Consider the following 18,804-nt stretch of genomic DNA (forward strand, 5'->3'; position numbering starts at 1 on the left):
TAAACCTTAGCCCCCTCAGGTTACAGAATATAGGGATAGCAATCTGAGTGAGATACATGAAATGGAGGTACTCACCTCCTCCCTGAGTGCAGCCACGCGATCCAGGAGAACAGTGGTAGTGTGTGTGTGACTGGAAGAAACCGGAACCTCTGCTGCAAGTACCCGGCAACCAGGGCGCGGGAGTATACAGCGCCGCTGGGGGAGGTGATGGAGCTGCAGCAGGAGATGTCTGACTGACATCTAACACAGTCAGTGTCTCTGCTGCAGCCCTTGAAGTCATCATTTTTCATTAAAAGCATCTTCTCGGGGCTGCTGTAGCAGCCCCCCTGTTGTATGCCTGCTTACTGCATGGCACCAACTACAAACATGAGCTCCTGTGCACGGAGGCAGGCTTATAGAGGAGGCGGCACTATGCATTCTGGGAACAGTCAAAGCTTTGAGCCTGTTGGTACCTCAGATCAAGATCCTACTCTACACCCCAATGTCATTCACTGTGGAGCCCAGTGTACCCCGCAGCAGAAATGAAGATTGCTTTGGAAAAATACTGTAAGGCCACATAGGATTTCTAGACTTCTCCCTCGATGTGGTCTACCACAGATATTATAGAAATCTGGTGAAGTACCTTGTATTCCTATGAACGCAACATGATCAACCCATATCCAGAGCTGTAACTATGAGGGTGGTTCAATAAGTAAGGTAATAATACCTGTGTGTAATGTTCTCTATTTCATTCTTATTTCCTGCCAGGCCAAAGCAGGTAGACCACTGCTTCCTCTCACTGCCACTGGACTGCACCTTAGTGCACTGCCTAGAGATCCTGCCAGCCAAGCACGTCCACCACATGCAGTGCACCAAACCCAAACCTCTTTTCGTGACAGGACATTATCACCGTACACCTCAACAAGTTGGCGATGAATTTCAGCAGAAATCTGATCACAGCTCAATGTTTCACCATGTTTCCACGAGCCCTGCCATCTTACAACTGATGTTGGGATAGTATGACTGATATGAGGCGCAGCCTAATGGCGGTGCGTGGAAGCAGTGGTCTGCCTGCTCTGGCCTGGAGGGATATTAGAATGAATTAGAGAACACTGCACACTCGAGAAGTCTTGTTACCTTACTTATTGAATCACCCTTGTACAAATTTTAGCACCTGTGGCAATGAGGAAAACTGCCACACCCTGGTCCTCAACTGTAACCAAAGTTTCCCATATTATTAATTTTCTTGTGCTCCACTTCAGCTTTGTGCTCTTGGAAGTTGCCCCTCTCAAACAGCCCTAGTACTGTAGATACTTTCCAATATATATAACGCCATGTCCTGCAAGGATAGAATTACTGTTCTGAAACAGGGTATCGCTCTTTGAAAATAAAAATGTATTTCCTATGAGTTTAGTTACCATGACACAGCAATAGCAAACACTTTCTATTGGTGCTTAGAAAATGTATTTTTTATTTTATTGAATGCAATTTATTAATAAAGTTTTTCTGGGGGAAGTTAAGAGAAACTCCCCTTCCCAGCAATATTGGATTGCAGCAGTAAGGCTTAACTTACAACTTTGCCAAGCTAGTGTGGAAGCATATGTTGGGGCAGTACGGATAGTGTAATGGTTAGCATTACTACCTCACAGCACTGAAGTCATGGGTTCAATTCCCACCATGGCTGTGTGGAGTTTGTATATTCTCCCCATACTTGCATGTGTTTCCTCTGGGTACTCTGGTTTCCTCCCACAATCCAAAAATATACTGGTAGGTTGATTGGCTCCCAATAAAATGAACCCTAGCGTGAATGTGTCTGTGTACATGTGGTAGGGAATATAGATTGTAAGCTCCACTGGGACTGATGTGAATGGCCAAATATTCTCTGTAAAGCGCTGTGGAATATGTGTGTGCTATATAAATAACTGGTAATAATAATAAATATGCACGTGCCCTGGCTTGCATAGAAAATATACCCATCCAGCAGTAGTTGTCACTTGGTAGTAGGCTTTGATAAAAGGAAAAGCCCTGTTTCTGTTGAAAGCACTTGTTGTCAATGAAGAAAGACCTTTTCTCCCTTAATGGGACCCATACTTCAGCAACTAATTGGCACAATTTTGCACTGTGCCAACCATTGTTTTTAAAATTCAGCAAAATCCAATATGTTGGACAATCTCTATTCGCAGAATCCGACCCAAAAATGATCAGTATCAGCAAGTCAGGGAGTTTTAACATATTGGAGTCTATTTGTGAAGCAGTGCAAAGAGTGGAGAAGTGAGCCAGTGGAAAAGTTGCCCATGGTAACCAACCAGCATTGAAGTAACATTTATCAAGCGCATGCTATAAAATTCTATGTAGCAGCTGATTGGTTTTCATGGGCAACTTCTCCACCGGCTCACTTCTCCACTCTTTTCATTGCTTCTTGAATAGACCCCATTGGATTTTGGTGATTCTCTGAAATATTGCTCAGAGATTGCCAATAGGCGATCTGATTTGTATCTGGTGTTTGGGAATTCACCTGTTAGATGTAAGGAAGCAGAAGAAAATGTCTAAAAAAAAGTGAGCCTCTATCGAAGGTGGTGGAAATATGCAGTCCAGCTAGCTGTTGGTGGGTATATGAAATGTACCCAAATGGCGATCTAACCGAGGTGGCGTTCTTAGCATACTGTACATTCCAGGGAATTATGCCTGGAGCCAGTACTGATTTTGGAACACAAAAACATACATAATTAAAATAATAAGAATTTACTTACCGATAATTCTATTTCTCGTAGTCCGTAGTGGATGCTGGGGACTCCGTCAGGACCATGGGGATAGCGGGCTCCGCAGGAGACAGGGCACATCTAAAAAGCTTTTTAGGTCACATGGTGTGTACTGGCTCCTCCCCCTATGACCCTCCTCCAAGCCTCAGTTAGGTACTGTGCCCGGACGAGCGTACACAATAAGGAAGGATCTTGAATCCCGGGTAAGACTCATACCAGCCACACCAATCACACCGTACAACTTGTGATCTGAACCCAGTTAACAGTATGATAACAAAACGAAGTAGCCTCTGAAAAAATGGCTCACAACAATAGTAATAACCCGATTTTTGTAACAATAACTATGTACAAGCATTGCAGACAATCCGCACTTGGGATGGGCGCCCAGCATCCACTACGGACTACGAGAAATAGAATTATCGGTAAGTAAATTCTTATTTTCTCTAACGTCCTAGTGGATGCTGGGGACTCCGTCAGGACCATGGGGATTATACCAAAGCTCCCAAACGGGCGGGAGAGTGCGGATGACTCTGCAGCACCGAATGAGAGAACTCCAGGTCCTCTTTAGCCAGAGTATCAAATTTGTAAAATTTTACAAACGTGTTCTCCCCTGACCACGTAGCTGCTCGGCAAAGTTATAATGCCGAGACTCCTCGGGCAGCCGCCCAGGATGAGGCCACCTTCCTTGTGGAATGGGCATCTACATATTTCGGCTGTGGCAGGCCTGCCACAGAATGTGCAAGCTGAATTGTACTACAAATCTAGCGTGCAATAGACTGCTTAGAAGCAGGAGCACCCAGCTTGTTGGGTGCATACAATATAAACAGCAAGTCAGACTTTCTGACTCCAGCCGTCCTTATATATATATATATATATATATATATATATATATATATATATATTTTTAGGGCCCTGACAACGTCTAGTAACTTGGAGTCCTCCAAGTCCCCAGTAGCCGCAGGCACCACAATAGGTTGTTTCAGGTGACAACGCTGACACCCCTTTAGGAAGAAACTGGAGACGAGTCCCAGTTCTGCCCTGTTCAAATGGAAAATTCTAATATGGGCTTTTGTAAAACAAAACCGCCCATTCTTTTTGACAATCGCCTGGCCGAGGCCAGGACTAACAACATGGTCACTTTCCATGTGAGATATTGGTCAACAGCATGGTCACTTTCCATGTGAGATATTTCAAATCCACAGATTTGAGCGGTTCAAACCAATATGATTTTAAGGAATCCCAACACTATGTTGAGATCTCACGGTGCCCCTAGAGGCACAAAAGAACTGTATATGGAATACACCCTTTACAATCTGGACTTCAGGAACTGAAGTCAATTTTTTCTGGAAGAAAATCTACAGGGCCGAAATTTAAATCTTAATGAACCCCAATTTGAGACTCAAAACACTCCTGTTTTCAGGAAGTGCAGAATCGACCTAGTTGAATTTCCTTCGTGGAGCCTTCCTGGCCTTACCCACGCAACATATTTTCACCACATGTGGTGATGACGTTGTGCGGTCACCTCCTTCCTGGCTTTGACCAAGGTAGGTATGACCTCTTATGGAATGCCTTTTTCCCTTCAGAATCCGGTATTCAACCGCCATGCCGTCAAACGCAGCCGCGGTAATTCTTGGAAAAGACATGGTACTTGCTGAAGCAAGTCCCTTCTTAGCTCCCCAGGCCCTTAGTCCTCTGTGAGCATCTCTTGAAGCTCCGGGTACCAAGTCCCTCTTGGCCCATCCGGAGCCACTAGTATAGTTCATACTCCTCTATGTCTTATAATTCTCAATACCTTGGTTATGAGAAACAGAGGAGGGAACCCATACACTGACTGGTACACCCACGGTGTTACCAGAACATCCACAGCTATCGCCTGAAGGTCTCATGACCTGGCGGAATACCTGTCCCGTTTTTCGGGCGGGACGCTATCATGTCCACCTTTGGTCTTTGCCAACGGTCCACAATCATGCTGAAAAACTTCCCTATGAAGTTTCCACTCTCCCGGGTGGAGGTCATGCCTGCTGAGGAAGTCTGCTTCCCAGTCGTCCACTCCCGGAAAGAACACTGCTGACAGTGCTATCACATGATTTTCCGCCTAGCGAAAAATCCTTGCAGTTTTGTCACTGCCCTCCTGCTTCTTGTGCCGCCCTTTCTGTTTACGTGGGCGACTGCCGTGATGTTATCCCACTGGATCAATACCGGCTGACCTTGAAGCAGAGGTCTTGCTAAGTTTAGAGCCTTATAAATTTGCTCTAAGCTTATTTATGCAGAGAGAATTCTCCAGACTTAATCACACTTCCCTGGAAATTTTTTCCCTGTGTGACTGTTCTCCAGCCTCTCAGGCTGGCCTCCGTGGTCACCGGCATCCAATCCTGAATGCCAAATCTGCGGCCCTCTAGAAGATGAGCACTCTGTAATCACCACAGGAGAGACACCCTTGTCCTTGGATATAGGGTTATCCGCTGATGCATCTGAGGATGCGATCCGGACCATTTGTCCAGCAGATCCCACCGAAGAGTTCTTGCGGGAAATCTGCCGAATGGAATTGCTTCGTAATAAGCCACCATTTTTACCAGGACTCTTGTGCAATGATGCACTGACACTTTTCCTGGTTTTAGGAGGATCCCGATTAGCTCGGAGAACTCCCTGGCTTTCTCCACTGGGAGAAACACGTTTTTCTGGACTGTGTCCAGAATCATCCCTATGAACAGTAGACGTGTCATCGGAAAAAGCTGCGATTTTGGAATATTTAGAATCCACTCGTGCTGACGTAGAACTACTTAAGATAGTGCTACTCCGACCTCCAACTGTTCTCTGGACCTTGCCCTTATCAGGAAAGCGTCCATGTTTCCTTTTAAGAAAAATCATCATTCCGGCCATTACCTTGGTAAAGACCCGGGGCGCCGTGGACAACCCAAACGGCAGCGTCTGAACTGATAGTGACAGTTCTGTACCAGGAACCTGAAGTACCCTTGGTGAGAAGGGCAAATTTGGACCTGTAGGTAAGCGTCCCTGATATCCAGTGACACCATATCGTCCCCTTCTTCCTGGTTCGCTATCACTGCTCTGAGTGACTCCATCTTGATTTGAACGCTTGTATGTAAGTGTTCAAATATTTCAGATCTCACCGAGCCGGTTGGCTTCAGTACCACAATATAGTGTGGGATACTACCCCCTTCCATGTTGTAAGAGGGGTACTTTGATTATCACCTGCTGGGAATACAGCCTGTGAATTGTGTGAGGGGGAGATGTCTCGAATTTCCAATGTACACCTGGGATACTACATGTAGGATCCCGGAGTTCCCTTGCGAGTGAGCCCCCTGCGTACTGAAACTCTTGAGATGACCCCCTACCGCACCTGAGTCCGCTTGTACGGCCCCAGCGTTATGCTGCGGACTTGGCAGAAGCTGTGAGGGGCTTCTGTTCCTGGGAATGGGCTGCTTGCTGCAGTCTTCTTCCCTTTCCTCTACCCCATGGCAGATATGACTGGCCTTTGCCCGCCTGCCCCTATGGGGACGAAAGGACTGAGACTGAAAAGACTGTGTCCTTTTTTGCCGATATGTGATTCGGGGTAACAAAAAGTGGATTTTTCAGCTGTTGCCATGGCCACCAGGTCCGATGGACCGCCCCTTTATACGGCAATACTTCCACATGCCGTCTGGAATCTGCCTCACCTGACCACTGTCGTGTCTTCGTCTGGCAGATATGTAAATCACATTTACTCTTGATGCCAGAATGCAAATATCCCTCTGCGCATCACGCATATATAGAAATGCATCCTTAAAATGCTCTATAGTCAATAAAATCTTGTCCCTGTCAAGGGTATCAAAATTTTCAGTCAGGAAATCCGACCAAGCCCCCTCAGCGCTGCACATCCAGGCTGAGGCGATTGCTGGTCGTAGTATAACACCAGTATGTGTGTATATACTGTCATGATATTTTTCAGCTTCCTATCAGCTGGCTTCTTGAGGGCGGCCGTATCTAGAGACGGTAACGCCATGTTTTTATAAGCGTGTGAGCGCCTTATCCACCCTAAGGTGTGTTTCCCAACTCGCCCTTACTTCTGGCGGGAAAGGGTATACCGCCCATAACTTTCTATCGGAGGAACCCCACGTATCATCACACACTTCATTTAATTTATCTGATTCAGGCAAAACTACAAGTAGTTTATTCACACCCTACAAAATACCCTTATTTGTGGTACTTGTAGTATCAGAAATATGTAACAGCTCCTTCATTGCCCTTAACATGTAACTCGTGGCCCTAAAGGAAAATTACGTATGTTTCTTCACCGTCGACACTGGGGTCAGTGTCCATGTCTGTGTCTGTCGACCGACTGAGGTAAATGGGCGTTTTTACAAGCCCCTGACGGTGTCTGAGACGCCTGGACCGGTACTAATTTGTCCGCCGGCCATCTCATGTCGTCAACCGTCTTGCAGCGTGTTGACATTATCACGTAATTCCATAAGTAGACCATCCATTCCGGTGTCGACTCCCTAGAGAGTGACATCAACATTACAGGCAATTTGCTCCGCCTCCTCACCAACATTTTCCTCATACATGTCGACACACACGTACCGACATACAGCACACACACAGGGAATGCTCTGATAGAGGACAGGACCCACTAGCCCTTTGGGGAGACAGAGGGAGAGTTTGCCAGCACACACCAAAAGCGCTATAATGTATATAACAACCCTAGAAGGTGTTGTTTCTATATATGCGCTCTTAATATATCATTATATCGCCAATTTATGCCCCCCTTCTCTTTTAACCCTGTTTCTGTAGTGCAGTGCAGGGGAGAGTGGGAGCCTTCCTCACCAGCGGAGCTGATCAGGAAAATGGCGCTGAGTGCTGAGGAGAATAAGCTCCGCCCCCTTTTCGGCGGGCTTTTCCTCCCGGTTTTTTAATAACTGGCCTGGGTTAAAATACATACATATAGCCTTAATGGCTATATGTGATGTATTTATTTGCCAAATAGGTATTTATATTGCTGCCCAGGGCGCCCCCAGCAGCGCCCTGCACCCTCCGTGACCGTGTCAGTGAGCCGTGTGACAACAATGGCGCACAGCTGCAGTGCTGTGCGCTACCTCTCTGAAGACTGTGAAGTCTTCTGCCGCCTGTTTCCGGACCTCCGTTCCGCCGTCTTTCTTCAGCGTCTGTAAGGGGGATCGGCGGCGCGGCTCCGGGACGAACCCCAGGCTGACCTGTGTTCCGACTCCCTCTGGAGCTCAGTGTCCAGTAGCCTAAGACTTCAATCCTCCTGCACGCAGGTGAGTTGCCAGTCTCTCCCCTAAGTCCCTCGTTGCAGTGATCCTGTCGCCAGCAGGAATCACTGATTAGAAACCTAAAAAAAAACTTTACTAAATAGCTCCTTAAGAGAGCCATCCAGTTTGCACCCTTCTCGGACGGGCACAAAAACCTAACTGAGGCTTGGAGGAGGGTCATAGGGGGAGGAGCCAGTACACACCATGTGACCTAAAAAGCTTTTTAGATGTGCCCTGTCTCCTGCGGAGCCCGCTATCCCCATGGTCCTGACGGAGTCCCCAGCATCCACTAGGACGTTAGAGAAATGTATTTTTGAAGTTTGTTTCTATTCTGTTTTGTACGGCATAGCGTGGCACGTGTTCACATGACATCGGATCTCAGATATAGAGATTCTGTGGCTGACTTAATCTCGGTCTGACTAAACACAATAGCTGTAGCACCATCCACTATCTCTGTTCGCATGTAAAAATACATTTTGAAATGTGCAATAATCCTTTCATGGGTACTATGATTTTCAGTTAGTGTTTCTTCACAGGCTTAAGATCAGGGTCTAGCTGCAGTTGAAGGACAGGAGTTGACCCAAGACACAATATTATTATACAGTTGGGTTTACTCTTTTGACAAAACGATATCCAAAATGTAGTTTTGTAAACATACATTATATCAGAAGAGAAGGGTGAGAGTACTGGCAAGTGGGAGCTGAATATCTCTCTCTCTCTCTCTCTATATATAAACAACAGTGAGCAATCCTTAGGCCAGGCAGCCTCACTGGGGCATGGCTGGGCCACTCTACTCACACAGGGTCAGTCAGAGACGACCTCAGAAAATAGTAGATGCTAGAATCAAGTGGGCTAAGGGACATTTAGGTCGGTGGCAGGCAAGGGAAGTTCCGCCCTCACGTGTTGTCACATCCGGGTCCATTCCACGAGGGTAAAATAGACTCAAATCGCAGGCCAGTTACCAGGAAAAGTAGCGCTTGCACCCGGAAGTTTCGGTAGCCATGGAGACGCACGTTGACGCTTTGTATGATAGATTCTAGGAACTGGAGGTGTAAGATGGCGCCGCCCGGGACTATTCGCCGGCAGCTAGACTCTGTAACACGCAACATATTTAGTGATGTGAGGCGGACAGCGTCCAAAAAGAGCGAAGCGGAAGGTATGTGAGCGTCTGGGAAGGATTGTTTCAGAGAAGGGGCAGCCTAGGCCAACTTGTTACACTCCAGCTGCTGTGGGACTACAGTTCCTAACATGCCCTGCCACATAGCTGTAAGGGCATGCTGAGAGGTGTAGATCCATAGCAGTTGGCGTGCCACACGTTGCTTACCCCTGTTTTATAGTAATTGATTATACTAACATAACACTAACGTGTTATCGAGGCTGAGTTATTTGTATCATGTCCATGATGGAGTAGCGCATTATTCTTAATTAAAGGTTACAAATGTTGGGTTTGTACTTGGAATGGATATTGGAAACTGATATTTATCATCCATTGATGTTGCGACTTGATGGAAATACCTTTTCCATTGAATACCGGGTTTGCAGTCATTGATTGCTGCTTTACGATGCCTATCCATGGCTGACTGTTTAAAGGTTGCTGTGGCTACCTGGAAATGGTGCCTGTAGCACCGCTCATGTGCACAGACAGCATATTGATAGCCATACCATCTCATATGGTTATTTTGCGATGGCTGCATTGCATATTTTGATGTCTAAAGCCCGACAAAAGAAAGCTCACCACTACCAGATGTAGTCCTTTCGGCAAAATAAATACAAAAAAGGCCGAGGATATTCCTTCCTTGCTAATAGAGGAAGAGAAAAAGGTGAAAGATCTCCGTCCGTGGCGGGTTCCCAGGAGCAGAAGTCCTTCCCGGCTTCTGCCAAATCCACCGCATGACGCTGGGACTCCTCTGCGGGAGTCCGCACCGGTGGGGGCACGTCTCAAACTCTTCAGTCAGTTCTGGGTTCGTTCGGACCTGGACCCATGGGTATTAGAAATAGTGTCCCAGGGGTACAAACTAGAGTTTCAAGACGTTCCCCCTCGTCGTTTTTTTCAAATCGGCCTTACCAGCTTCACTTCCGGACAGGGAGGTAGTATGCGATGCAATACAGAAGTTGTGTCAAAATCAAGTCATTATCAGGGTTCCCCTGTCACAACAGGGAGAAGGCTTTTATTCGAGCTTGTTCGTGGTCCCGAAGCTGGACGGCTCGGTCAGACCACTTCTGAACCTAAAATCCCTCAATTTCTACCTAAGAAAATTCAAATTCAGGATGGAATCTCTCCGAGCAGTGATCTCCAGTTTGGAGGAAGGGGATTTTATGGTGTCGGTCAACATAAAGGATGCTTACTTACACGTCCCCATATATCCTCCGCATTAGGCTTACCTGAGGTTTGCCATTCAGGATTGTCATTACCAATTTCAGACATTGCCGTTTGGTCTGTCCACGGCTCCGAGGATTTTCACCAAGGTAATGGCGGAAATGATGGTTCTCCTGCGCAAGCAAGGAGTCACAATTATCCCGTACTTGGACGATCTCCTGATAAAGGTGAGATACAAGGACAAACTGGTGCAGGACATTACGCTCTCCCTGACGGTTCTGCAACAACATGGTTGGCTCCTAAACTTGCCAAAGTCACAGTTAATTCCTACGAAACGGCTGTCGTTTTTGGGAATGATTCTGGACACAGAATTACAGAGAGTCTTTCTTCCAGTGGAAAAGGCTCTAGAAATTCAGAGTCTGGTCAAACAATATCTGAAACCAGCGAGAGTGTCAATCCTTCAATGCACTCAATTGCTGGGGAAGATGGTGGCGGCCTACGAGGCTAATCAATTTGGCAGATTCCATGCCAGAGTGTTTCAGTGGGACCTGTTGGACAAGTGGTCCGGATCCCATCTGCACATGCACCGGAAAATAATCCTGTCCTCCAAGACCAGAATCTCACTCCTGTGGTGGCTGCACAGCTCTCACCTCCTAGAGGGACGCAGGTTCGGGATCCAGGACTGGATCCTAGTGACCACGGATGCGAGTCGCCGAGGCTGGGGAGCAGTCACACAGGGGGAAACCTTCCAGGGAAGATGGTCAAGCCAGGAAATTTGTCTACACATAAACGTTCTGGAGTTAAGGGCCATTTACAACGGCCTTCTTCAAGCCGAACATCATCTTCGCAATCTGCCAGTCCTGATCCAGTCGGACAATATAACAGCAGTAGCGCACATAAACCGCCAGGGCGGAACAAAGAGCAGAGCGGCAATGGCAGAGGCCACAAAAGTTCTCTGCTGGGCAGAAAGACATACAAGCGCTCTGTCAGCGATCTTCATTCCAGGAGTGGACAACTGGGAAGCAGACTTCCTCAGCAGACACGATCTCCATCCAGGAGAGTGGGGTCTTCATCAAGAGGTCTTTGCAGAAGTGACAAGTCATTGGGGAATTCCTCAAATAGACATGATGGCGTCTCGCCTCAACAAGAAACTTCAGATATATTGTTCCAGGTCGACAGACCCTCGAGCAATAGCTGTGGACGCCCTAGTGACACCATGGGTGTTTCAGTCGGTGTATGTGTTCCCTCCGCTTCCACTCATTCCAAAGGTGCTACGGATCATAAGAAGAACAAAGGTTCAGGCGATCCTCATTGTTCTGGACTGGCCAAGGAGGGCTTGGTATCCAGATCTTCAGGAATTACTCATAGGAGATCCCTGGCCTCTTCCTCTACAAGAGGATCTGTTACAGCAGGGGCCATGCGTATATCAAGACTTACCGCGGCTATGTTTGACGGCTTGGCGGTTGAACGCCGGATCCTAGCCCGAAAGGGATATCCCAGTGAAGTCATTCCCACACTTCTTCAGGCTAGAAAAGGAGTGACTGCGAAACATTACCACCGTATTTGGAGAAAATATGTGTCTTGGTGTGAATCCAAGAAGGCTCCTACAGAAGAATTTCAGTTAGGACGTTTTCTCCATTTTCTACAAGCGGGTGTGGATGCGGGCCTAATGTTGGGCTCCATTAAAGTGCAAATTTTAGCCTTTTCGATTTCTTCCAAAAACAATTGGCCTCCCTTCCAGAAGTTCAGACTTTTGTGAAAGGCGTGTTGCACATCCAACCTCCCTTTGTGCCCCCTATGGCACCGTGGGATCTTAACGTGGTGTTGCAATTTTGAACCTTTACAAAAGGTGGAGTTGAAATTCCTCACTTGGAAAGTGATCATGCTGTCGGCCTTGGCATCTTCCAGGCGGGTGTCTGAATTGGCGGCCTTATCTCACAAGAGCCCTTATTTGATCTTCCATGAAGATAGAGCAGAATTGAGGACTCGTCAGCAATTTCTGCTGAAAGTGGTTTCATCGTTCCACTTGAACCAGCCTATTGTGGTGCCAGTGGCTACTGGCACCTTGCTGGAATCGAAGCTTCTCGATTGTAGTAAGAGCTTTGAAAATTTATGTCGCCAGAACGGCTCAGTTTAGGAAAACAGACGCTCTGTTTATCCTGTATGCTCACAATAAAATTGGAGCTCCTGCTTCCAAGCAGACTATTGCGCGCTGGATCTGTCATATGATTCAGCAGGCTCATTCTACGGCTGGATTGCCGTTACCGAAATCGGTGAAGGCCCATTCTACCAGAAAGGTGGGCTCGTCCTGGGCGGCTGCCCGGGGGGTCTCGGCATTACAACTTTGCCGAGCGGCTACTTGGTCAGGTTCAAACACCTTTGCAAAGTTCTACAATGTCCGTCTCCCTGGGCACAGTTCTTATAACTGGAGTCTGGAGGAGGGACATAGTGGGAGGAGCCAGTTCACACCCCTTTTACATTCTTAAAGTGCCCATGTCTCCTGCGGATCCCGTCTATACCCCATGGATCTTGATGTGTCCCCAGCATCCTCTACGGACTAAGAGAAAAGGATTTACCGGTAGGTATTAAAATCCTATTTTTTGCATGGAGCCATGAGATTACATGGTATCCCTGGATAGTCAGGATGCTTACCTACAGGTTACTATAGCACTGTTCCATCAGTGTTATCTCAAGGTTCACCATCCTCCAGCAACCTTTTCAGTTCTAGACCTTATCCTTTGGGTTATCCACAGCCCCCAGAGTATGTACCAAAATGATGATGATTATGGCAGCTTAAGAGGATAAGAAAATTGCCACACCTCGACCACCTTTTTTTATCCTGGCACAATCACAGGAAAAGCTTCTGTGCTATCTCCAACAGACAGTGACTTGTCTGCAGAGGCACGGGTGGTTCATAAATTGGGCAAAGTCATCTCTGGTTCCGTCACAACAGATGACTAAATGTGGGGCTGTACTGAATTCAAGTCTGCAGAAAATTGATTACCTCGGAGCAAGATATCCAAGGTACAGTCAAGTACTCAGGAGTTGTTACACAGTCAAACCATATCAATCCACGCAGCTATGTGTCTGATGGGTTTGATGGTGTCAACAATCGACATGGTGGTGTATGAACAATTCCACTCAAGACCTCGGCAGCGTCTGATTCTGGCCAGATGGAATGGAATACATCAGACAATAAAGAAACCGACTATGGTACGTTCATTCAAGGTAAGAAAGTCATCAGCCTGGTGGCTACAGACATCCCATCTAGACAAATGGAGAACCTTTTTGGATATCAGATGGGGGATCCTGACAGATGTCAGTCTTCAGGGCTGGGGAGCAGTGTCTGGAAGATTATGGTTCCGGGGACAATAGACCACAGAAGAAGTTGCCTGCCAATAAATCTGTTAGAACTTCGGGCCATATACATGGCAATTATTCAGGCAAAGGACACTCTTCGAGGAAGACCAGTCCAGATCCTCTCGGACAATTTAACGACAGGGGCGTACCTCAACCATCAGGGAGGAACGCACAGCCAAACAGCAATGAAGGAGGTAAGTCACATACTATAAAGTGGGCAGAACTCCATCTTCAAGCATTGTCCGCAGTATTCGTTCTGGGAGTCCTAAACTGGGAAGCAGACTTTCTCAGTCGACACGCCATTCAAGGAAGCGAATGGGCTCTACACCCGGTAGTCTTTCAGACTCTCGTAGTCAAGTGGGGTTTGCCAGAGATGGATCTCATGGCGTCCCGTCTGAACAACAAAGTGCCCGCATACGGTGCAAGAACAAAGGATCCCGGAGCGATCTTTTGTGGACGCCTTGTCAGTGAAATGGGATTTTCAATCTGGTGTATCTATTTCCTCCAATCATCCTGCTACCAGGGTTGTAAGAAAAATAAAAGAAGCAAAGGGTGCCGTGATTCTAATAGCTCCGGCTTGGCCCAGAAGGCATTGGTACATAGATCTGCAGAGAAGGTCGATGGATGCTCCACTTCTGCTCACTCAACGTCCAGATCTTTGTTATCACAGGCATCTGGATCAACTATAGTTGACGGCGTGACTCTTGAAACCTCTATCCCGAAGTCAAGAGGATTCTTGCTACAGGTAGTTCAAACAATGCTCAGAGCGAGGAAACCTTCCTCAGCTTGCATCACCGAATATGGTAGGCCTATATTCATGGTGCAGTGAAAGAAATATGGACCCGAAATCTTTTCAAGTTTCCAGGGTCTTAGATTTTCTTCAGGGGGGAATGGATAAGGGTTTGAAGGTGACTTCCTTGAGAGTACAAGTATCAGCATTGACTGTATGGTTCCAAAAGAAAATTGCCAATTTACAGGATGTGCATACTTTTTCCAGGGAGTGCTGCGCATTCAAACTCCTTTTGTTCATCCTACAGTGCCTTGGGACTTAAGTCTAGTCCTCAAAGCCCTTCAAGTTGCTCCGTTTGAACCACTTAATAAAGTGGATCTTAAATGGTTGACCGCTAAAGTTCTCTTTCTACTGACTATGCATCAGCTAGAAGAGTGTCAGATTTAGGAGCACTGTCATGTTCTCTTTTTCTGATTTTGTTATCCAGATAAAGCAGTTCTCAGAACTAGGTCTGGGTATCTTCCTAAGGTGGTGTCTAAATTCCACCTTAATGAAGAAATTGTAGTCCCGGTTTTCTCAGGTATCGGGACTTTCTGCGGGAGATGCGTCACTGGACGTAGTCCGAGCCTTAAGGATCTACGTGGATCGCACCAGTGCCATCAGAAAGACAGATTCTCTCTTCATTTTCTACGGAATTCACAAAAGGAACTCGTACTGACAGATAAAATGAGCCAGAAGGAGCGGGGATAGCCGTTCAGGGGCTTGAAATGAGAAGACACCTTTCACCCGTTCCTTTTCCCAGTAAGCGGTCCAGTTCACATGTAAATATAGAAAATTCTTTCCATAGTGTAAAACCACATAAATAAAGCTTTATTGCACAAAGACACAGAATAAAAATGGCCTCCCACCGAAAAAAGTGGTCTACCACAATATTGTAGACAATTAAGACATAAGCAATATCCAGTTGTCCCCAAGCAAACAATCAGACTCCTACAAGATGGGAAGGTCTACAAAATAAATGTAGACAAAAGCACAGGATGCAAAGGAAAACCGCAGGCGTCTCCGGATATGGTCCTCCCCTGTCCTGGGTAGAAGTCCAAAGTCTGCTGGGCCCCCTCTCACCAACTCATTTTGATACTCCAGGTATCTTTTTCAAAGTATCCTTGAAAAAGATACCTGGAGTATCGAAATGCGTTCATCTGCTTTTTTTGACGTCTCAAAGAACAGCATTTATGTAACGGAAATCCTGAGAATGATCCCAGGCATTCGTTTGTATAAGTATAATCTGTGTGCGTTACTTGTGTGTGGTGATCTTTCTCTGTTTTCACATGTTTTTGGAGTGTTGGTGACATTCCATCCACTTACCAATAGTAGCAGCCCTTTCGTTCGCACCAGTGGTAGTCAATTTAGTGTTTAAGCCTATACTTTGGCGGCTCTGCCCTTGTCGATGTCTATTCAGGCCCAATCGACAAGTTCGGTGGGGTCTTCCTGGGCGGCTGCCAAGGGTGTATCGGCCCTACAATTGTTCCGAGCTGCAACTTGGTCTGGTTCGAACACGTTTGTTAAATTCTATAGGTTCGATACCTTGGCCAAGGATAACCTTCAGTTTGGTCAGGTGGTTTTACAGGGGTCTCAGCACTCACTCACCCGTTTGGGAGCTTTGGGACTTCCCCATGGTACTAAAGTACAAGACCCCAGTATCCACTAGGACGTAAGAGAAAATAGGAATTTAATACTTCCCGGTAATACGTTTTCTTCTAGTCCATAGTGGATACTGGGTGCCTGCCTCAGTTCTTCGTTCCTGCTTACCTGTGTAAGTATTTGGTTGGACCGGCGTTGCGGCCCCGTTACGTTGTTGAGATAGCTGTGCTATCCTGGTTAGGTTGGTGTTGCTATCCTCTGTTCTGGTTGTGTGTTGGCTTGTTGCCTCACCGCTGTTGTATTGTTTATTCTCTCATATTATGTCCGTCTCCTCGGGCACAGGTTTCCTAGACTGAGTCTGGTAGGAGGGGCATAGAGGGGAGGAGCCAGCACACACATACACACACTAAAGGTTTTAAAGTGCCAGGCTCCAGTGGACCCGATCTATACCCCATGGTACTAAAGTACAAGACCCCAGTATCCACTACGGCAGGCATTCCCAACCGCGGTCCTCAAGGCACACCAACAGTGCAGGTTTTAGTGATATCCAGACTTCAGCACAGATGGTTAAATCAAAATAACTGAGGTACTAATTAAGTCACCTGTGTTCAAGCCTGGATATCACTAAAACCAGGACTGTTAGTGTGCCTTGAGGACCGTGGTTGGGAAACACTGCACTACGGACTAGGAGAAAAGGAATTACCGGTAGGTATTAAATTCCTGTTTTTCCCTATCTGGGTCAGTGTGTATTTTTTCTTTCCTGTGGCGACCAACGTCTGGGGGTGTAGGGTGCAAAACAGGGGTGTAATGTAGTATTATCCTGCGTGGCCATGCCGCTTGCACTGAGGCCACAGCCATTTTTTTTTAAATGTTTTCTGTTATGCTATACTATTAAAAAACCAGGTTGGGGGGGGGGGTCATATTTTTGCTGTTAATTGTTGTACTGTATTATGTGAATAAGCACATGATTGGATTAACATCATCACATGAGTAAGTGAACCAATGGAGATGTGTGGATCAGCGGTTACCAAGCAACTGCTTTAAACAAACTAGTAAGGGCTGATCCACCCATCTCAAAAAGGGAAGAAATTCAGTAATAACTCTGTGTATATTTGGAATTTTTTAATAAAACAGTGAGTATACTGTATGTATAGTATATTAATGGGTCTGCCTCCCTCACTTTTACTAAAGGGCCCTACACATTTAACGATCCGCCGACGGGCGACCCGGCGGCAGGGGGACAGTGACGGGGGGAGTGAAGTCACCCGGCTCCATTGAAGTGCAGGCAAATATGGACGAGATTGTCCATATTGGCCTGCATGCACAGGCGACGGGGCACCAGCGATGAACGAGCGCGGGGTCGCGCATCGTTCATCGCTGGACCCTCCACACTGCACAATATGAACGTTATTTCGTTCAATAATGAACGAGATCGTTCATATCTTTTTTTTATATAATTAATGTTAATTGGATTGATTGCATAGCAACAGGTGCTAACAATAGCACCACCCAACAGGGTATATAAACTCAAGCCAGATACATCAGAACTACCTTTGACAAAGCTGCATTTTGGAGACAAGCAGCGAAACATGTAAGGAGGACCCCACCAGCACCTTAAAAAGACTCCATGGACTTTTACAAGAATTGTCCGAACCAGCACTGCACTTTATTCTCAATAGCTCAACTACTCCACAAATGGAAGGAGGCTTGTGAAGCAGTTTCCAGCAAATTCGCATCCATCACCACGCCAAAATACAAGTGGACATCTGCACTAATGGTGGACTGGTAAATATAATTGCTCATCATAACAAAAGCCTGCCTGAGGATAATAGAGCTTAACAACTTAAGTACAAAGCTTTCACAGGACCGGACTCTATAAATTTGGGACCAGATGTGTGTAAGTGCGCTGTGGTTCCCGCTGACCACAGCACACCTTAAGGCAGCATTTAGCGCTGCATCCATATGTATGACCGGCGTGTTAACGCCGTAAGCCCTGGCCTCCGCGCGCCCCTGCAACTTACCGCTTCCCCGCAGTACTGGACGGGAGACGAACAGCAGAGGCAATGTATGATTGCCTCTGCTGTCACTTTTTGTCTCTTGTAGCCGCTGGGCGTAACGTCCCACCCCCAGGCAGGCGATGAGTGCAAAATGTGCACTCGCTGAGGTTTTTTTTTTCTTCAACAAACTTTACTGTTCGTGGCCAGTAATCTGCTGGCCCACAAACATCATCGCGCATGCGCCGGGAGCCTCCTGCAGCGCAGAGAGGAAGCAGGAGAGAGGTGCGCATGTGCACAGACTGCCGCGCTGAACCCGGCCGAGCCGATGTGGGAGGTGCGCTACCGCGGGACAGGTAGGATAACGCACTCCCACATCGGCGAGGGCCTTAATCTTACATTGTGGCGGCAGCTGCGGGCGTAATACCACGATAATGTGGTGATACGCCCCTGGACACATAACGTCCGTTAGGATGTTTTTTTATACATCACCCCCATTGTCCCTAGGAGCAGAGGTGTCAGATTACACAAATTGTTTTTATGACAGTTTAAACTTTTTTTTATTCATTTTATACATCTTTTATATCTATGATGTATCAATAAAAAATATTTACAGCTAATGCAATCAATCCGCATATATAATTTTTTATATTGTCCAGCGCTGCTAAATTGTGTTTATATATGTTTAAGTATAAGGAGTGACTCTCCATGTAGCAGCTGCTATTAGTGGAACACTCATTCCCAGCGCCCATCCCAC

At 46.7% G+C, this 18,804-nt stretch overlaps 1 protein-coding gene across 1 annotated transcript in view; it reads left to right on the plus strand.

Moving 5' to 3' along the window:
• Positions 1 to 8,839: 8,839 nt before the first annotated feature.
• Positions 8,840 to 18,804, plus strand: part of TMEM17 (transmembrane protein 17) — a 71,163-nt gene continuing 61,198 nt past the window's right edge. Inside the window, exon 1 of the mRNA XM_063958577.1 lies at positions 8,840 to 9,161. Coding sequence (XP_063814647.1) covers positions 9,032 to 9,161 — 130 coding nt within the window. The 5' untranslated portion in view covers positions 8,840 to 9,031. The remainder of the gene's footprint in view (positions 9,162 to 18,804) is intronic.

The sequence above is a fragment of the Pseudophryne corroboree genome, chromosome 3 (genome assembly GCF_028390025.1).
Source record: "Pseudophryne corroboree isolate aPseCor3 chromosome 3, aPseCor3.hap2, whole genome shotgun sequence".
NCBI lineage: Eukaryota > Metazoa > Chordata > Amphibia > Anura > Myobatrachidae > Pseudophryne > Pseudophryne corroboree.